General features: G+C 37.2%; 1 protein-coding gene across 1 annotated transcript in view; it reads left to right on the top strand.

The window, feature by feature from the left end:
- The first annotated feature begins 4570 nt into the window (after positions 1-4570).
- MED23 (mediator complex subunit 23) overlaps positions 4571-22168 on the top strand; it is a 45013-nt gene continuing 27415 nt past the window's right edge. The window contains 12 exon segments of the mRNA XM_041756542.1: positions 4571-4807; positions 5133-5164; positions 5334-5421; positions 7926-8050; positions 9033-9144; positions 10310-10408; positions 10971-11072; positions 11717-11786; positions 13210-13322; positions 14832-14927; positions 15473-15490; positions 20529-20729. Coding sequence (XP_041612476.1) covers positions 4760-4807; positions 5133-5164; positions 5334-5421; positions 7926-8050; positions 9033-9144; positions 10310-10408; positions 10971-11072; positions 11717-11786; positions 13210-13322; positions 14832-14927; positions 15473-15490; positions 20529-20729 — 1104 coding nt within the window. The 5' untranslated portion in view covers positions 4571-4759.

Here is a 22168-nt window from a genome sequence, read left to right as displayed (position 1 = left end):
GATCCCTGGACCCCAGAATCACACCTTGGGCTGAAGGCAGGTGCCAAACCGCTGAGCCACCCAGGGATCCCCTTCTCCCATCTTTTAAAGTTATATTATAGTTTTCTTACACATCTTGAACTCTGCTGATGGGCCTGCCATCTTGGAGTGAAAGAGTACATAATAACAACAACAACAAAGTACATAAGTTATCAAGAGCTACAGAAGATATATAGCTTACTGTATGTCTGGTGGTAGGTTCAATTCTCTATGCACATTCGCCTTCTTCCCACAGAACTTAACAGCTTTGCAGATAGTAAAATGGAAGCTTCAAGAGATTAAGGGGCTTGGCAGATATTTACATAAGTGGGATGGGGGATGGGTTGTTTTAGGGACTCCCAAACTTGGAGTGGGTGTCAGAAGTGAGGGTCAGGATATGAAACTGGGCTAAGATCAGAGTCCATCGTCTGAGCAAGTGAGTGTGTGTGTGTAAATACAGCTACATATGTAGGCTCAGATCATGCATAAAACTTGTCACAGGTGCTTCTCAGACTCTTCCAGTCTTTGTGTCATCTCCACTCATTTAAAAATCCCATCTCTAGCCTTTGCACTGGGGAGACTGTTCTCATGTTTACTTTTCACTTGAAAACTCAAAAACAAAAACAAAAAAAAAAAAAAAAAAAACAGGCTTCCAGCTTTCCTGGTCTGTAGTGAAGCAAAACTACTACCATCCTCTACCCTGCCCCTCCATCCTGTCATTCCTTTGCAATACTCATTCCCCAGAACTAGGTCAAAGTTGCCCTCCTCAAAAACCATTGAATCCTGATTCCTTCACCAATGGGATTTTTATGGTTGTAGCCAGTGAGACTTTCATTTCACTGATGAGTCCATGAAATAACTTATATGCTTGGAACCTAAAATCCAGCTTACTCTCCACACCTTCCTTTACAAACTCAATATTCTTTCATTCATCATTCATTCACTTATGACATTATATTAGAATTTGGAATAGAAAACATGAAGATACAAAAGATACCATGTTGATGGGATATGCCTCTTCTCTCCTCCCTTTCCCCAATAGCCCTAAACTGCTTCATCTCCACCTTCAAAATCTAGGGTTTCCAGCTTCCATTTTTTTTTTTTTTGCTATATCCTATTCTTTAGGGATGTAGGTATATTCCCTGGACCCTTAAATCTAGCCTAGTATTCATTCTATGCCATGTGCTGTTTTTATATTTTACTTTATTTTGTTGTATTTTATTTTATTTTTTGTCTTTCTTATCACTCAGTCCATTATTTACAAACCCAAAGCAATCATACGATTAGCTTCTGACTCAGACTACTCACCCAGGCTTTCAGAGTGTCTACCCTGGCCTCACTTTCCAGGCTGATCCAACTATTTGTCTTGAGTCCAGTGCTAACAGTGATCTGAATGTACCAGCCTTTTTCACAGAGACATCCTGGGTGTTCCAGTCTTATTCATCATCTCTGCTTGCATTTCTGCCTTTACTTATTTCCTGAGCTTCTGATTTAGTTCCTTTTCCCAGCACCAAGCCTCCACCTTGAACCAACCAATTCAGTTGCATTGGTTTGACCATTAGCACACTTCCCTTGGGTGTAGTTTTGTGTTTGCCCTTTTGCTCAGTCTGCTTTGATCTGTGCCAGGTAATTATTCTTCCTGCTGAAGGCTTGGTCATTTTTGGGGAAAGCTAAAATAGTTGATACATTACACATTCAAGGATATCTCCAACCAGTCCTTTCCTTATACCTTTTTTTTTCTTCCTTCTAGTGAATATTCAGTGGTTTGACACTTTCTGCTGTGGCAATTATATTCCATATTATAGAAATTTCAAGGTAAGTATTTAGAAGAATATATTTTTTAAGATCTTATTTATTCATGAGAGACACACAGAGAGAGAGAGGCGCAGACACAGGCAGAGGGAGAAGTAGGCTCCATGCAGGGAGCCCGACGTGGGACTCAATCCCAGGTCTCCAGGATCACACCCTGGGCTGAAGGCAGCGCTAAACCACTGAGCCACCAGGGCTGCCCAAATGCTAGCCAATCTTAATATCTGCCAGGACTTGTACAGTTCAAAAGGTAGAATGGTCAGGAAAGAATTAGATCTTTTTCATAACCAAATACAATTTAATTTTTATATCATATTTGTTGATGCTTCATCCATTGAATAAAAATTGACCTCATAGTCCTAGACTTTGATGTGTTTTCCCCCAATGTTCATTTATTCAATTGGCATATAATATATAAACAATGAAATACCTAAAGTTTATGTGTACAGATCCATGAATATTGGCAAATATTTACACTGGTTTAACTACCACTTCAGTCAAGATAGGAAGTATTTTCTTCATACTGGGAAATTCCTGGTGTTCCTTTGCAGTCGAGGCAAACACTGTTTTATGTAGCCACCTATTTATTTGCATGTTCTTGAGGTTTATATAATTGGAATCACACAGTGTGTACTCTTATGCATCTAGCTTCTTTCACGCAACTTTATATTTTGAGATCTATCCATGTGTATCATTCTATTTTATGAGTGTACTAGAGATTGTTTATCAATTCACCTGTTGGTGGACATTTAGATTATTCTCAGTTTTTGAGTAATGTAAGTAAGGTTGCTATGAATAGTAATGAACAGGTCTTTCTCCAGATATATGTTACCTTCTCTGCTGGGTAAATGCCTAGGAGCAGAATTCTGGGGTTATATGGTAAGTATATGTTTAACTTTATTAAAAAATGTCAAAGAGTTCCCCAAACTGGTGTTTACCTTTTCTTTTTTATAATTTTTAAAAATTTATTTATTCATGAGAGACACAGAGAAAGAGGAAGAGACATAAGCAGAGAGAGAAGCAGACTCCATACAGGGAGCCTGATGTGGGACTCCCAGGATCACGCCCGGGGCAGAAAGCAGATGCTCAACCGCTGAGCCATCCAGGCCTCCCCGTGTTTACCATTTTCATACTCCAATACTACAAATGTGTGAGAGTTCCAATTGTTATGATAATATCATATTGTTTCAATTGCTGTAGCTTATTAGCGAGTCTCAAAGTAGAATAGCTTAAGTTCTCCAATTTTTTTTCAAGCTTATTTTGGCTATTTTAAGTCCTTTGTATTTCCATATAAATTCTATTTATTTATTTTTTAATAATACATTTATTTTTTATTGGTGTTCAATTTGCCAACATACAGAATAACACCCAGTGCTCATCCCATCAAGTGCTCCATATAAACTTTATTTTATTTTTTATTATTTATTTATGATAGTCACACAGAGAGAGAGAGAGGCAGAGACACAGGCAGAGGGAGAAGCAGGCTCCGTGCAGGGAGCCCCACGTGGGACTCAATCCCGGGTCTCCAGGATCGCGCCCTGGGCCAAAGGCAGGCGCTAAACCTCTGCGCCACCCAGGGATCCCTCCATATAAATTTTAGAATCAGCTTGTCTATTTGACCAAAAAATGCTGGGATTTTTATTGGGATTAAATTTAATCTATAGAGTAATTTGGGGATAATTGATATGTAAATCATATTGAGTCTATATATATATATAGAGAGAGAGAGAGAGGAAACAGAGTGGAAGCATAGAAATCTGCCAACTGAAAACTCTTACAAGTCTACCTGACTAAAGATAGTCCAAAATAAGGTAACCTGTTTGGCATACAAAAAAGAATAATAGATTGTTACGCTGCTTAGGTCTGAATAATTCTGGCCCCGTCATCCTTCTAGCTTGGACATCCTACAAAGTCGCTTCCTGCAATGCGGCTCACTAAGTATACCTAATATTGTGCCTAGTGCTGAGCAAAGAGTGAACAGATATTTCATAAATGAAGTGCTCTATCTACTACTTATGCGCAAAGGTGTTACGCGGCGATCAAGAAGAGACCGTCCACCAGCTTGAGCCGGGAGGGCAGGCATCGGGGAAGAGTGCAGCGAGGGCTTGGAGGGACGCCCCGGCGGAGGGGCTCGCCCCCAGCCTTCCTATCTACCAAGGTTTCTCCGCTTCTACCCTCACCAAAGAAGCTCTAGGTATTCAGAGATTGATAAATATTATTTTAGATGATTATAACTAAAACGGCAGACATAATTATTTTCTTATTCTAATTAAAATTCGGTAAGAATGCATTCGTTTATTTTTACCCCCCGACCTTTATGTTAGAAGCTTGCTATGTGTCAGGCACTGGGCAAGGCACTGGGGTTGCCATACTCGAGAAGACACGGTCCCTGTCGTCAAGAAAAGTGTGGTTTCGACTCTTGGCTCCAGATCAGCAGCTCTCACAGACGACAGGTTGACCTAGGTTGCAGGTGGAGCCCTTCTCCCTGGCTGCCTGCCATTCCCTGGGCCTCAAGCTCCTTTCCTTGCCGGTAGGCAGAAGCATCAGCCTGGAGCAGGAAGGAACTCGCGTTCCAGCCGGGAGGTGGCGGCCTGCAGCCGACGACGCCTCAGGGGGACTTGGGCTCCAGGCTCCACTTGGTGGCAGTCTCGTCCCGCTCGGGGGGCCGCGCTTCTCCCCCGGCGGAACCAACTAGCTGGGGGCCCGGTTTCCGCACGGTCGCTAATCCACACGCACCCGGCGCTTCCCAGCTTCCGCGCAGGCGCCGCGGTTTGCTGGACGGGGAAGGGGGTCCCCTCGGCCGAGCGCTTCAGAGAAGGGAAAGCTTGCCCGCCGGCTGAGGTTTCTGGCGGCTTCCGCCCCTCAGCCGGTCAATTCCCGGAGCTTGGGCCTCACCGGGCCGCGCGCCCAGCGTCCAGGACGAGCCGGGGCGATGGTGCAGATGGAGACGCAACTGCAGAGCATTTTTGAGGACGTGGTGGTGAGCGGAGCCGCCGGGCGCCGGGGCGGCGTCGGGGGGAGGGGGGGGCACCCCGCAGCGGCGGCGCCCAGCGCCCCGCGCCCCCCACGTCTCCTGTTGGCCTCTCGTGCGTCTGCAGGGGTCGGACTCAGTCTCCATCGAAATCCCCAGCTCCCTTGGTGACAGGCCCGGCCGGGGGGTGTCTTGTGCGTGTGGCGGGTCAGGGTGACCTGTCCGGTGTTACATTGTAATGTCGTCTGAGGGGCGCCCCCCCCCTTTTTTTTTGTTTTTACTTTTTTACACCGCTTATTTTTTCTATCTTTTTTTTCTTTTTCTTTTTTTACAGAAAACGGAAATCATAGAAGAGGCTTTTCCTGGGTGAGTGTATACATACATGCATGGCAGATTTTTGTGTTTCTACCGGAGTGTCTTTGGAAGATGTGACTCAGGTTTGCCTTGGAGGCACGCGAGACCTGTAAGATTCTGGTTATGTTGAATTAATTCCCCCTCAAGAACTAGTAGCAAATCTGTGATTTTTGCTTTTTAGAATGTTCATGGACACCCCTGAAGATGAAAAGACAAAACTAATTAGCTGTCTGGGAGCCTTCAGACAGTTTTGGGGTGGTCTTTCTCAGGTGAGCACTGCATTTTTTTTTACTACATCCAGGTCATGATTTTTGATGCCTCCTTTTTTACACTACTTTGATGTTGCTGCTAAGGTCCTTTTGGAAAGGGAGAAATTAGTGTCATCATTTGTTATATGTGTATTCTGGTTTCCATTTGTTTCAATTTGTATTCTTCCAGTGGAGAACCAGTATTAAGAAATCAAACTGATGATGGCACATTGTGAGACACCTATAAAAATCTCCCCCATGTTAGATTATATAAAACACTTCATCCTACTCTGATTTATTTGGCACATGTGGAAACAGCTCTGGTAGCAATTGTAAAAGATACAAATTTCATTCATTTATTCAACAGAAGGAACTAGCAAAACATTGATACAGAGATGCTATGATTAAAGATACCATAGTAAGGGGATCCCTGGATGGCTCAACGGTTTAGCACCTGCCTTCCGCCCAGGGCGTGATCCTGGAGACCCGGGATCAAGTCCCACATCCAGCTCCCGGCGTGGAGCCTGCTTCTGCCTTTGCCTGTGTCTCTGCCCCCCCCCCCCCCCCATGCGTTTCTCATGAATAAATAAATAAAATCTTTTAAAGATAAATAAATAAAAGATACCATAGTAAAGATACAAAGATGCCACAATAAGGATACTATAATAAAGATACACAGATTTTCTAAGAAAAATGAGGAAAGGAGCAGTAGAACTTAGTAACAATGAACAGTCACCAGAAAATGTATCCATGAAAAAGACAAAATGTGTGATCCTTAAAGAGCTGGTGTTCCAGGAATGTATTATCTTCTGACGGTACATTATTGGTAGGAAAATGAGAACTGTTTATATTTGACCACTGGTGGTAAGACTTGCTTCCCAAACATGGGGTTACATAGGCATAAATCTTGTGGGTTTTGTTTTTTTTTTTTTATAAGATTTTATTTATTTATTCATGAGAGACGCAGAGAGAGAGAGGGAGGCAGAGACACAGGCAGAGGGAGAAGCAGGCTCCATGCAGGGAGCCGGATGGAGAACTACATCCCAGAACTCCGGGATCACACTCTGAGCCGAAGGCAGACGCTCCACCACTGAGCCACCCAGGCGTCCCTTAAATCTCGTTTTAATTGTCTTCGAATAGGTAATCTATTCATATGGCTCCAAATGCAAAAAGTACCAAAAAGGGGACCAATGAATAGTCTGCCTTCCATCTCTCTTAGCTTACACCTGCTCTTTTTCGTATCAGTAGCTGGTATTCTCAGTTTGTTGCCTTCTGGAAGTATTTTACACATATAGGATCAACTTTTATAGAACATTCACATAATGTGTTCACTGTTCATTAGCCCTTTTCCTCTTACTGTTAAAATCTGAAAATAATTCCACATCAATCCATTGAACGTTATTTCTGCCTTTCTTTTTTACAGCAACATAATCTATTATATGATTGCACCTTCGTTTAACCAGTCCCCTGTTTTTTCTTAACTACTCCAGTTTAGGTTATTTAGGTTACTTCTTAACTACTCCACTTTAAACAATACTATAATGGACAATATTGTGCACAGGACACTGAATAAATTCCTGGAAGTAGTATTGCTGGGTTAGAGGGTATGTCTACTTAAAATTTTTATAGAAATTTCCTGTTAGCTTTCCATAAGAGTTATACCAATTGATACTCCTCTAGGAATGTGTAAAAGTATCTGTTCCCTAGGGCCTCACAGTAGGTTGTTAATAATTTTTTTTGATGTTTGCTGATCTAAAATGAGAAATTCTATCTCATTGTGGTTTGTTTTGCACTTCTTTGGTGTTGAACATGCTTTCGGCATATTTTAATAATTCATTAAACAATTTATGAATTAAGGATGCCCCTTGTTTTCCAGAAATTTGTATTCAAATGGAGGAGCCAGAAAAAAAATAGATCTTTCTAAATCGGCATTATACATTCCAATAGAAGTGTGTATGAGGCACAGTGGTAGTGCAGAGGAAGAGGACATGTAGGTTCCTCTTGAGGAAATCCTAGAAGACAAATTGATATGGGCACTATATTTTGGTATCAGATTTAAAGTTATACAAGTCTAGAAATTTAATATGTCATTGGATTCACAATTGGGCCCCTGAGGATTAGAGTCACACAGTTCTCGTGAGGCTGATGTACTAACTCACAATGGATTTTTTCCCCCAGTGACAGGAATGTTTGAATCTGCCATTTAGGGCACTTCTTACAATGCCATGCACAATCCTTTTTAGAGTTTTCTGTTGACTATGTGTACATTAATAAAATCTTCCTCCTTTTGGAAGTCTCATGTAATAAAAATGATGGGAATTGATAGAATTTTATTATTTTAAGCTTAATATAACTGAAATACTAAATCTGAATTTTTCCATTTTTTTAAATTGTTTTCATCATGAATGTTTATAATGGAGTATTTCATTCATAGTTTTGATATACTCTCAGGTGTAGTATTAGTTATCTGTCAGTTATAAAATATCACTTTGGACCTAAAATGTAATCATTTTCTAATTTTCCAGGAATCTCATGAACAGTGCATCCAGTGGATTGTTAAATTTATTCATGGCCAGCATAGTCCTAAAAGAATTTCTTTTCTCTATGACTGTTTAGCAATGGCAGTAGAGACTGGTCTCCTTCCACCCAGGTATGTTTAATGGTGGATATGAGCAATCCAAAGAATCTCAAGATTTTTTAATGTTTGGAAATTGGCCAAGATTCTTATAAAAACATGAAGGAATGAAGAAGAAAGTTAGGCTCAACAAGTAATCCTTCATAAAATCTCAGTTTCATAAATTTAGTTTCTAGGACATAGTATTCTTAGAATTGTATACTTAAAGGCTCAAACCCAGGTAGACTTTGTCTTTCAGCCCAGGGGCTAGGATCACTTAATATTTTATTAACACTCATGGTTGTGGTGGTGGACTGAGCTCAGTAGGCAGTTTTATCTCAGGGTCTCATGATTGCAATTAGATGGTGGCTATAGCTATAGTTATCCCCATTCATCCCGAAGGTTTCCCCATTCATATGTCTGGTAGTTGATGCCTGGCTGTCATCTAGGATCTTAGCTGGAGCTATTGGTGGAATCTATGTAGGCCCTGTCCATGTGACCTGAACTTTCTCACAGCATGATGGTGTCCAAGACCAAGCATTCAAAAGAAGACTAGGCAGAAGTTGTAATACCTTGCCTTGGGGTTGTAAGTGTCCTTTTTGTCATAATCTTAGGCCTGTCCACATTTAGGGGAAAAGAATCTAGTCCCTTCTCCCACCTGTTCATGGGAGGAGTGTCAAGTGTCTCCCTTCAGAAGAGCATGTGGGATTGAAAATCTTATTGCAGCCATCTTGGAAAAATACAACCTACCACAAACTGAAGATGGTAAACATTTAATCAATAGCTTTTGTTGGATTTCTTTCTAGTAAAAATATAATATTATTTTGTTCTATTTTGTGTTCTGTCACACAAGTAAAAAATGTAATATATATGTAATTTTTTAAAGAGTATTCATGAATAGTAATGTACCTTTCTGAAGAACACTGACAAATGTAATGTCCAGAGTACATGGACCCTGGCTATTAGAGAACTTGCAAAATTCTGTCTTATAACTGGAATGAGTATTTTTATTTTCTAGAATGGTTTGTGAATGCCTGATAAACTCTGACACACTTGAATGGGAAAGAACACAACTTTGGGCCCTAACATTTAAGCTGGTCCGGAAAATAATTGGGGGAGTGGATTACAAGGTATTTTTTCCTAATTATAGAAAGTAATCACTTTCAGACATGAATAATATTTCAGTGTGTATATCTTAAAATCTGACAGGGGAAATGAAGTAGAAGCATTTACAAAATCTATATTTTGTTGTGTTTCCTAAAGGGATTTAAAATTACTCAATGTTTCCTACAGCTTCTCTGCTTTCCTCTCAACATTCTTAAAAATGCATGTGGCTGTATGATGAATAGGGAAGTCACCAAGCAAACTCTGGGCTCCTTCAGCCCACAGATCTTATGATTGTTGCAGCCCCTTGGCTGTGTGGAACTGTGAAGGGATGTAGGCATCAACTGATAAGTGAGCAAGTCCTGCTTCACCTCCACTTTGACCACCTTTGAACACACATCCTTCAGCACTCATCTCTTGACCCAAAAATAAAAGCATATACTCCCTGTGTATCTTTATACAGCTTGAGATCTCCCTTGCTTCGCAACCATTCTCCTTCATTCAAACCACTTTTGTTACTGTTCTGTTTGAAAGAATTATCATTGCCTAACCCTGTGTTTTATGTCTGTATTTTCTCTAATCTAAAATGACTTAAGTGGTAATTATTGATTTGAGTCATGATTTAATAGAAAACTAAAACTAAGAAGTTTCTCTCTCTCTCTCTCTCTCTCTCTCTCTCTTCATTTCCCTTAGAAGGTTAACATGCAATTTTTACCTTTTTATTTGTATGGTGTTTTAGAATTGTTTCTAATTCCTTTCATGTGTATGTTTTTGTCTGTCTTTTCTATAAGATTGGTCACACAATTTATACTCAGTAAATGCATATTGAATGGAATTTTTCTCTATATGCTTTTTGGACAAGAAATTACAAATATTTCTATTGTTACAATAGGATAACAATACAATAGGGTAACAGTAGGGTCCAGAAAGCTTAGCACAGTGTAGAAAGATTAATTTTTATTCGTAAGGACTTTCTTTGTTCATTCATATTTTTATTCTTTAGAATTGTATTTTGGAACATGACTCTTGGGCTAATGTTAGGGACTCAAGTGTTAGCTCTGATTCAGAAAAATTGAAAATGTGACCTTGAAGGTAACATTTTTTTCTGAGTATATAATATTGAAATCTCTAAATGCTTTAACTAGCACAGGGGGCATTACTTGGCTTTAACCTATAGGTTTCTTCTATCAGGGTGTTCGGGATCTCTTAAAAGTGATTTTGGAGAAAATCTTGACAATTCCCAATACAGTGAGCTCAGCTGTTGTACAGCAACTTCTAGCAGCAAGAGAGGTAATTTAGACATGTCTGTAATTCATTAGTCATAACCTGAAAAAAGTGTAGTTTTCTGTAGCTCTATGCCTTTCAAATGTATGATAGTTATAGACTTCCATTTGGATACTTCTATAAAAATCACTTCTAGTTTTAAAGATGCTGTTTTATTATATTTCAAAAGAAAAATTTAAGTTTAATTAAGACATGGCTTTTAATTAAGAAAACAGTAATATAGACATTATAGTATTTTAAACGGTTATAAGACTTTAGCCTATGGACCATTTAAAAGATATTTGTAGTTTGTAATTAATGTTGCAAGAATTATTACTTTGGTCTATTGCTTTCCTATTAGAGTCTACCAATATTTAAAGCAGTTACTTAGTAACATCCATTTCCTTTTTCATTAGTCTTCATTTTTTAGAGATTCTTTACATGTAAATAAATTCCTTTATGCTATAGATGAAGCCCAATGAGTCCATGAAATAATATCTTTTAATATCTTTGTTATTGCCACTCTTGCATTTAAAGGGCTTATCTGTGGAACTAATCAAAAATAACATTGTTCTTTTATTTTTCTTAGGTTATAGCATATATCCTGGAAAGAAATGCCTGTTTATTACCAGCCTACTTTGCAGTTACAGAGATCAGGAAACTATATCCTGAGGGAAAACTTCCACACTGGGTAAATCTGGTATTTTCCAAGTTTTTTAACAGAAATTTTAATAAAAAATAGTTATATTAATCTCATTTTTGTGTGCTTACTTTTAAAATGGGTACTTATCCTGAGATAAACTATGTTTTCTTTATCATTATAATGTATTTCTCTGCTATCTTACTGAGACAGTTTCTTTTTCTTTTTTTTTTAAGATTTATTTCTTTATTTTAGAGAGAAAGGCAGAATGTGCCCAGAGTGGGGGTGGGTGGCCAGAGGGAGTTGGGGAGAGAGAACCTCACACAGATTCTCCATTGAGCACAGGGCCTGACACAAGACTTGATCTTACAACCCTGAGATCATGACCAGAGCCAAAATCAAGAGTTGGACGCTTAAGCAACTGAGCCACCCAGGCACCTTAGTTTCTATATCATCTGTTAAAATATACCAGCTTCATGAAATAGCCAAAGACATGATGGTATAATTAGGAATAATTCAGGGACAGATGAACTCAGAAGTAATTGTTTGAAAGGAAGTAAAAGAGAACTGACTTTTGAGTAATTTTTATATGTCAGGTATTGTATTAAATCTTTATATATTGTCTCATTTTACATAAATGATGGTTATATTCAAAGCAATCTTGATTTTATTTTTTATTTTTGTTTTTGTTTTAGTTACTTGGAAACCTGGTATCAGACTTTGTGGATACCTTCAGACCCACAGCAAGAATAAACTCCATTTGTGGTAAGATTATAATTTAAAATGGACTAAATAGTACCTGATTTTTAGTGAACTTTTCAACAGAATTGGCAGATGGTATCTTATACATGTCTTGGTGGTTTGTCATTTTGGTAATTATGTAAAAGCTTAATGGTAGCCATTTACTTGTTTTTAGGTACTTTGTTGGCTGAATGTAGGGAGGGAAAAGCAACTACCTAGACTTGGTCTGAGCTTCAGATAGAATTGTTCTAGAAGATACGTTTCCTGGTGACCGTAGGGAACTTCTAGTAAAACACCAGGGAATCTTCAGACAACTAGAAGTCTCAACCAACTATCCTTCTGTGGCTGTGATACACAGACTGTCAGGCTCTTTAAGCCCATTCCACTTCACACTTTTGCTCTGTACTTCATTTATTTTTTCATTTTTTCATGTTTTGTTACATTCTTAGAATTTGCTTTTAAGAACAAGTGTGTGATTTGGCAATTTGTGCAGTGCCTAACACTGAGTATATAGAATATTATCTAGTGACACCAAATTTTGAGCACTTCTTGTGAATCGGGTGCTATTCTAGATTGGAAATACAAAAATAAAGCAAGCAGACACTAGACAGATAATTCTCAGACTTCTAGCTTTTGTACTAAGTGGATATTAATATCATTTCATAAATTCTGAAAGTGGTGAGGGTTTGAGAAGTGATGAATTCAATTAAAGATTCGTTAAGCTTGAGGTGTCTGAGAGACATCCAAGAGACAATAGTCATTAGGCAGTTGGATATGTGAGTTGATGGTCATTTGCTACATCTAAGGCCTCTAGGAACATCATGCATAAAGTTAATCATGTTGACCCTAGGCTAGAGATCTGCAAACTTTTTCTACAAATGATGATAAAGTAAATATTTTAGGCTTTATGAGCTATAAAGTCTGTTGCAACTACTCAACTCTGCTGTTGTAGTAGGAAAGCATCAGTGTTCCAATAAAACTTTATAGAAACAGGGCAAGCTGCATCTGGCTCGTGGATTATAGTTTGCTGATCTTTATATATTTGCACAAATGTAACATTTTTTAGTTTGGAAGGCCTGTACAATTAATTGGTCTCCAGCCATCTGGACTAAAAATAATCAAAGAGAATCCCCAAAATTTCTATCTAATGACAATCTTTTGATTTTTTTTAAGATTTTATTTATTTATTCATGAGAGAGAGAGAGGCAGACATAGGCAGAGGGAGAAGCAGGCTCTTAGCAGGAAGCCTGATGTGAGACCCGGGATCACACCCTGCGCTGAAGGCAGATGCTTAACCACTGAGCCACCCAGGTGTCCCTAATTACAACCTTTTTAAAATCAGTTTCTGATTCAACATAGGTATTTATTAAGTATTCTTAGTGTGAATGAGGGACCAGGCATTTCTGTGTTCACATTTACTTTAAAACATTTTTTGTTATACATACAGGCCGCTGCAGCCTTCTGCCAGTTGTAAATAACTCAGGAGCCATTTGTAATTCATGGAAATTGGACCCTGCAACTCTTCGTTTTCCTTTGAAAGGCCTTTTGCCATATGATAAGGTATGTTGATAAATACAGTGGAACTTTTGGTCCACCTAATATTCTTCATCCTGCATTATATGATGTATTATGCTACATTATCTCTTCATAGACTGAAGTATATATCTAATGAAAAGTAGTTTATGGTTTATCATGTAATTCTAGTATCCAAGTGGTTTGTGGTTTGTAATATTGGGTGTTTATATTCCAGTGGGCCCCCAACAAAGCACTTAGGCTAAGGAAGTTGAATCTTTATAATGGAATCCTTGCTTTTATTCCTCCTTTACAAAGTAAAGACCAAAAATGAATTTGTACTTTTCTTAAAATTTGAAGAGTGAGCCTCTCCTTTGTTAGATTTTTTTTATTTTTATTTTTTGTTTTTTTTTTTTAGTTTTTAAAAAATTTATTTAAGTGATCTATGCCACCATGGGGCTTGAACTTGGGGACCCCAAGATCAAGAGTCACATGCTCTTCCAACTGACCCAGCCAAGCACCCCTTTACCCCTGCCTGTGTTAGATTTTTTTTTTTTTTTAATGGGTTGGAGAGGACAAAAGTGGAGTAGAATATTCTCTAAAGAAAAAAATCTACAAGTATCAGTAAAATGAAGTGTGAGATATAGATAAAAAGCTAGAATGAAATATGATAGATTCATTATACTATCTTGGGAGTTGAAATGGTTACAGAGCAAGGTATGAGGAGGGCTACAGATTTTTCATGTAAATGTTTCATGTAAAAAATAATCTACAGCGTGATTAGAAGACTAGTCCAAAAGTGTGGAGAGGGAAATAGTCAAACTAGGGTCACAATCCTGGACTCTTGTCAGCAAAACTTGGGAATGTAAAAAAGTGGTAAACTAAATGGAATTTAGAGTTATCACGGTAACAGTAATATTGAAAACAGATCAGTTCATTACATACTTAATATATGCCAAGGAGTGTTCTGAGAACTTTTTTGCAATAACTCTTATTCCTATTTTTTTAGTATCTCCATTATACAGATGATGACACTGAGACCCAGAGTGGGCTGGTTACTTGACTAAGACCCCATGTTTAGGAATTGTAACCAATCAGGATTTGAACTCAGACAATCTGATTCCAGGATCTACACTATTAACCCCTGTATTACCAAGTCATTTGTCCTCTCCAAATTTGGAAGTAGTGTGTGTTCACACTTGTATGAAAATGATTGGAAACTGCCTCCATCCTCTTTGATTAGACATCTGGGCAGAAAATCCTTTCCTTACAGTGATCCTTAAGACTCTCCTATGACTATAACTGAAATCTTTCAAAATTTTAGCCACTGTATGACCTTGGGCAAGTCCCTTCACCTCAGTTATATCACCTATCAAATGAGGGGTGGGATCAGACAAACTCTAAGCACTAAAATCCTATGATTTTTTTCCACTAGATACTGCCTACTGTGTGAAGGTAACAAGTGCCTTTAGCAGATTTTTTTATCCCAATTTCAAATTATTTGAATTAACATTTACTTTGATCTTGAAGCAATAATTTTTTTTATTTTCTTTAAAGGATCTGTTTGAACCCCAGACTGCTTTGTTGAGATATGTATTGGAGCAGCCTTATTCCAGGGATATGGTCTGCAATATGCTAGGTTTAAATAAGCAGGTACTGTACTATGCTGGAAACCAAGTAAATTCTGCATAGAATCTGCATTGTTCTTTTCTCTTTTCTTTGCTAGAGCTAACTGAGCAAAACAGTTAAGAACTATTTGGTGATTTTTTTTTTAATATATGGTTTATTAAACAATGTATTATTCCTATCATTTATATATTACTTTAAAAATGTTTAAATTAAAAAGGAGATATTTTAAAAGTTGGTTTATTTTTGCATTGCTTTTTTTTCTATAAGGCCAGTTTCAAGTATACCTTTTGCCAGAGAAACCTACACATGACTTAACCATAATTTTTTTACTTTTTTATTGTTTGGATGGCTCTTTTTATAACCCTTGGTATCTTCAGCGTGGCCTGACTGCTGATTTTTTTCCCCCTTTTCAGTGTATGTTTGTGTCTGGTGGTTTAACATGTGGGAGGGTTTGTGCTGACTCTGGGTTCCTTGAGGCTGGCCTCATAGTCACTGTTTTGTCTTTTCTTTTTTTCTTCCTTTATTTTTGTTCTGTCCTGTCTTGTCCTGCCCATCCTCCAATGCTCTAGACCTTGAACATTGCTCAGGTATGTTCACAACCTTACTGTTGTATTGTGACTAACGATACGCTGGCCGCTTTGTAGCCACTGATTCCATTTAGAGAATACATGTATGGTCGGGGCTTGAAATTGGCAGGACCATGCTGAGACCAAGGCCACTAAAATGAATTTCTTCTTGGGATATGAGAGTTGTTTTTGGTGGATTGTTTTTGGTTTTGGTTTTTGGTGTTTTTTTTTTTTTTTTTTTATATATTCTTTTTTTTTCTTTTTGCCTTTTTCTTTTTCTTTTTTTTTTAAACTAAGAGACAACACCTGGCACACAGTAATGCCTGTCACTTTTTGATGTGTTGTTTTTCCTTCCCACTCCATTTTACTGTTTTTTTGGTTTTTTTTTTTTTTTTTAATACTTTAGGGCTAAAGCTTGCCTTGTGGAATTTTCAGAGATGGAAAGATTTGTGGTGGCCTTTATCTTTCCAGATGATTAAAACATAAATAAATAACATCTGTAAAAACTACTTATGTTGCTTTGCCTTAAAACAAAAACAAATTAAAAACAAAACCAAAAAGAGGAAAAAGCACTTTAATAGAGACGTTATTTTAAAAGTTGGAGTGGTAAACTTTATGCAGGGAAGGTTTTTTTGGAAACATGGGGATTGACTAAGAAATGTCACACTCTTAGGTGACCCCACACCTGCTTGACAAACACCCTTCTTTGTCAGTCTTTGCCAGAAGTGTCCTCCTCCTAGAGTGGGCTCCTCGCAGTTGAAGTTTACCTGCGGTGGGAGAAAAACACTGTGGCCAAACTTTATAAACCAAACTCTTATACAGTCCCAAGTCTGTTCCAGGACTTTTCACCTTTGAGATTTTAAGCAAAATAGTGGTTCCAGTTATTTTTGTTAAAAATTTTTGAGCCCAACATATTAAAATAGACCAGCTTTTTTTATTTTATAAAGACATTCTTGTCTAGGTTATATAAAATAGCGTTCCTGTTTGCAATACTATAGTGAAGGTTGTGCCAGTGCTTCCATTTATAAAGCCCTATTTTTAAGGACATATAGCTTGGCCATAAAACTTGCTCAGTGTTGAAACTTTGCATGCCAAACCTCACCCTAGTAGCAGTATCTCTTTTATTATTTTAAGTTTTTTTCTTCTGAAAAATTTACCAAGTTTCCTTGTTTGGACAAGCCTATGTACATGTGAACCTGAAACTGCTTCACACTACAGTATCTGACAGTTACTTCATATAACCCGTCAATTTACTATCTTAAATACCAAGTTATTAATTCTGATCAACTTCCACTTGAGTTAGAGGTAAGTATTCAGTCAACTTTGAAAGAATGCTTCATGCTGTCTTAAAACTACTTTTTGCAATGAACTTTAAGTCATACTTGACTCAGTTTTTCTTACAGTTTGGTGGATAAATGTACCCATGGTCATTTGAGCTGCAAGTACCTTCCCCCAGATAGCCTTAGTTATCATGAGCTTTTTGCTCTTGGGATGCAGCTCTTCTCAAAGTAGAAATTGACAAAACAATTCATGGAAGAGGTTTTTTTTATTTGATTATTTTAATAACAAGTTTCAACCTAAAAAAAGTTTATGACTGAGACATAAATCCATAAAAAATAAAGTTTATAATGGAAATGCTGACAGAACATTATTAATATTGGTCCCACTGTAAACATTGTCAAAAGTTCACAATTCATCAGTAATTGTTCTGGTAGAAAACTCTGTAGTGAATGGACTTGTAGATGGAAGATATATGCTGAACTGACTTGATATATTTTTACCACCTGGAAAGTAGAGTAGAAAATGAAAATACAAAGTATAAACATATGATTAAAAATAAACAAGTTATCTTATCACATCTTTTATCATTACAGAACTATATCCTGCACTATACTTTCTTGTCCTTTCTCTAGCAATAATTTACTTAAAGCTTGAAACCTTTTAAGAGCTGTCCATATTGCATTTTCCAGTAGGAATTGGGCTATATTTTATCCTGAGGTCGGTCACATTCAGAAAGTCATAAATAATAGCCCAGCTCTGTGACCAGCAAGGTGAGGTGTTCAACAGTGGAAGAATCCTATTTTGTGTGTTTACACCACTTTGTGTTCTTTCTGCTGAATAAGAACATTACAACCAGATACACTCCTCAAGCTGCTATGTGGTAGTGTGTGAACTCTGGGTACCCTGAGATAGTGAAGTATTGACTAATCACTCAATTATCTTTGAAAGGCACCACTGAAAGTGGTATTAACTGGCATAGGATTCAATTCTGATCGGCAAAGAATATGATAAATGTAATATAAAGGGATTTCTCTTCTCAACTTGTCCTGAATAGGTATTGCTTTAAAATTGATTTCTAGCACTGAAATAATGATTTGAAATTAATGTAAGCCCATCTAAGTATATGTTAAAATTTTACAACAAAAACAGTACCAGAACTGTTGTATCAAAAGTGTCAGGGACTATTTAATATATGATATGGTTTCTTAGACTGAAAAGCATTACCATTTGTCATTTGAAATACTGGTGGGAAAGGATCAGGGGCATGAGTAGAAGTTAATGTGTTTCTATTAATGCCTTGTCCCTATGTTTCCAATGCAGTTTGAACTATTATGCAGAAATTTGATTGTTAAAATACTGAACTTAGGTTCTTATTTAAACAGGTTTTAACTAAATCTGCATATAGATATGATGTAAACTAGCTAATTCAACTTATATGCCTATATCTTGACTTAAATTTACAAAAGCTTTCAAAAAGCACTTTGTGAATAGCCATAAAGCCTCCAGTGGCTTACCAACTTACCAAAGCCTAGTGATTGATAATTAGTCTTTATCAGATCATTAAACTGCTTTTGTTTGTTTCACTTTGTAAAATAGTCTACGTGGTGGAGAGTATTAATTTTAATGTACTTATGTTTTAGTAATGAAAACTAAAGCTAAACTTATTCTAAGTAGTTTACACAGATCATTTTATATTTCAGTGGAGGGTTTTTCTTGGTATTAATGAAATTGGCAAATAAATAAAGGAACTAAGCTATCCCAAAATTCGGTTTGAGAAATATCCTTGGCTTTAACCAAAACACCTGGGAAACATAGAGTTAATCCTGATGGATGTTCAGCCACGCTCAGTTGCCAGGGCGCTGGATGCCATAGAAATTCCAGACTAATGTCATTCTTAACACAAAATGTAGAGGTAATTTGAGTTGTGTGTATTGAAAGATCATCAGCTTTAACTATAAATTTCCTAGTTGTTCTTACTTTGTCAAAAATTGTAATATTTTTGGTTTTCCTCTTTAAATCATTAATGTATGACCATTACAACACTGTTAAAGATATGTAGGTAAAAATCCAGTTTTTAAAAATAAATGGCTAATACTAAAAAGGGATATTCCAAAATGACTCAGGTGCTAAAAACCAATTTTATTTAGTTTGTTCTTTTTTCCTGAAGTGGACCAATGAAAGACCATCATGGGTGGAGGAATAGATGATAAATTGGTTAGCTTCCAAACCAGAAGCAAATTCCCATCACTAATGAAAAATTCCTACTGGAAATCCTGGCTTTACTTCTTTTCAAATTTTTCTGACTCTTGTATACTTTGAATGATTTCACTCTAAATTTGTGTTGTCTGACATATTTCTTAGGTTGTTGGTGGTTGGCAGAACTAGTGAATTTCAAGCCCTGTACACAGTAGTTTTGCATGCTGATATAAGAAATAGTTTGTAGTGTTGTCTGTTGCACTTTGCTCTGCTTCATAATGATAATTACATTTGGAGGGAAAGTACTGTAGTCTCAACTGGTGGTGTTAATATTGCTATTTGTAAACCTGTAATGTGGTTGAACTGTGATCATGGCATTGTGTTTTTGGAAAAACTATGAAACAACCATTGATGCTTACTGTTTTGGATAAATGTTTGTTTTATTTGCATGCTTTAAGAAAGTGCAGCTATATTGGAGCTTTACAAGTTTGGAGCTGGCAAAAAGCATGCAAAAGAGGGGATGCTGTTCATTATGTTTTGTTTTTTCCAAATCTGTCCCCATTTTGCATTTTTTCCCTAAATTTAAAGAAATCATATCCCTTTTTCATGGCAAAAGACTAATAATCATGTCTAAAGTTTAGAGGGAAGGCATCTGTATTAGTAATTGTATTCACTAGAAAGGCTTCCAACTGCCTGGCTATTAAGTCATATAACATTTTTTATAAAAGAAGTACGAAAATGGCTTAAAATATGGCTTACATATTTCTTTTGGTAAAAGTGTATTTTTTAAATCACTTTTAAAAACACAAATCTTTTTGCCTCTAGAAAGGGAAGTTGCATTTTCATTTTTAGTGTTTAAATTCAATTATTTTTCTTGTTTTAGATTTTAAAACAGTCTAATTTAAAATTAAAGCTGCATTATGTTTGGCTTCTAAGAAGGAGGAGCAGAGATTAACTTTGAGGGTTTTTTTTGTTTTGTTTTGTTTTGTTTTGAGGAAGTTTCCATTTCCTGAATTTTCCGTATCAGGATCAACGTTACACATTGAAAAATAGATACTGAGTAATCTGGCAGTTATTCAATTACACCTCTGCATGTAAAGTTAGCGTAAACTTGTGGTAGTTGCTTTAGATTCTCATTGCTTCATTTGCTCTCATCACAATGTTTGACTCTTGAAAATTCAAGGTTTTTACATTTTGAGTTAGAATGCAAAATTAATAGTGCTATCCTCATTTCTTATGCTTCTTAAATTATCTTTTTTTTTCAAAAGAGAAGTAACAAAATTTTCTACTGTACAAATAAATACCCTTTGTCAAGTTGAAACAATGACATGTATAGTGAAAGTCAGAAGTTAGTAAGAAGTCTGTTTTCTATGAGATCTGAAAAATAATTTTTTTTGGAACTCATCCTCTATGATAGTGTAACATGATGCAGCTTTAATAGACTAAACCTAACCTTAACTTTCTAAGTTCAACTTCATTCCATGCTTCTCAGCCTCTTGTTACAATTAATGCCCATTAACCAGTAACTCCTGAAACTAACAGGGAGGCTTTTGGAATACTGTATCTAATCTCTGCCCTACAGCACAAGCAGCGCTGCCCTGTGCTGGAGGACCAGTTGGTGGATCTGGTGGTTTATGCCATGGAGCGGTCCGAGACTGAGGAGAAATTTGACGATGGGGGAACAAGCCAACTCCTGTGGCAGCACCTCTCGAGTCAGCTCATTTTCTTTGTGCTTTTCCAGTTTGCAAGTTTTCCACATATGGTCCTTTCTCTTCATCAGAAGGTAAGTGCTAAATCTTTTGTGAGAGCCACATCACCTGTTGATTAGTATGTTTTAGACTACCATGGACTTTGCCTAGTGATTTCGGCAATGGCAGAAGTTCTGCGCCCCAATTTCTCTTTTGCACAGTGCTTTCATGGTTTCTAAACTTTTCACTTTCTTGTCACTGTAGATACTGGTTTCAGTCATTCATTCCATATATTCATAGTGCAAGGAACTGGCGGATACAAAATGAAAAGGCACTGTGGTACCCTCAAGGAGCTCCTTACTAGTGGAAAGATAAAGGAATAAACAATATGACTATAATTTAATAGTTCACATAATGGAAGCATGTTTTCCTGCAATAGGAATGAAGGAGAATAGTCCCTATTAAAAACATCAGGAATGGCTTTATCAAAGAGATCTTGAAGCTAGCACTTGATGGACAAGTAGAAATTTGCCAAGAGGAAACGATAGGAAAGTGTTTCTGTAGCAATAAGGTGATCATTTGGGAAAGGATAAATTTGTGTGAGAACTGGAAAGAAAAATATAAACAAAAAGTGTTGGTGAGCTTAGGAAGGCAGGAAGGCAAGACCAGACATGGAAAACTTTATATGGGCAAGTGTTTGTTCTAAGGCATTTAGATCTCTTTGGGAGGTAAATGAGGAAGGGAATGACCTCATCATTATAGAAGTGGGAAAAATTACTGCTAATTGCTACATGTAGAAAGATGGTGACATAAAGATGGAGAGAGCCAGAATCAGAGGCATGAAAATTGGTAAGGGAGCCTTTGCACTGATCTGGGTGGCAGATGCTGACAGCTCAAACCAGGACGACAGAGAGGAGGAGCCTAAGACCAGGTGTGCTAAGACAGGTGTGCTGAGAAAATGACTTGGCCATGGGTAGGTAACAGAGGGAGTAACAGGAGTCTAGGATCACTCTCTGGTTTCTATTTTGGCAGTGAATGAAAAAGTGGAACAATGAGTCCAAAATAGGGAATACAAGTAGAAGAGTTGGTTTTATCATAAGATTTTAGATGCATTGAATGGAAATAAATGTTGTTATATGTGTAACATCTCTACAGCATGGATTATTTTGGGGAAACTTTTTTGTAAATATTGTTAAAATCCTTTTAACCACCAGTTACCCCCCATTGCCACTTCCACCACCATTGATCTCTGTTACAGTCTGCAGGAAATTAGAAGTGTTTTTTGATAACAACTTGAAGATTTTAAATTTAAAAAAAAATCCTTTTGGTATCATGAAGTATTCCTTGTGTTTTGATGAGTTATTTGTAGTAATTATCTAATATTAAACTTGATTCTCTTGTATGTGTGGTCAACTTAGTTATGTTCTAAAACATTTAACTTTTGATATTCCTACCTGTTTTGGGGGTCAAGAAGGAAACATATAAAATATTAAAATAATTTAAAAGGCTTTGCTTGGTATGTCTTGAGTTGAGA

Source organism: Vulpes lagopus, chromosome 1 (assembly GCF_018345385.1).
Source record: "Vulpes lagopus strain Blue_001 chromosome 1, ASM1834538v1, whole genome shotgun sequence".
In the NCBI taxonomy this organism is placed as follows: Eukaryota; Metazoa; Chordata; class Mammalia; order Carnivora; family Canidae; genus Vulpes; species Vulpes lagopus.
The sequence above is the reverse complement of the archived record's forward strand: the minus strand, read 5'-3'. Positions and strand labels throughout refer to the sequence as shown.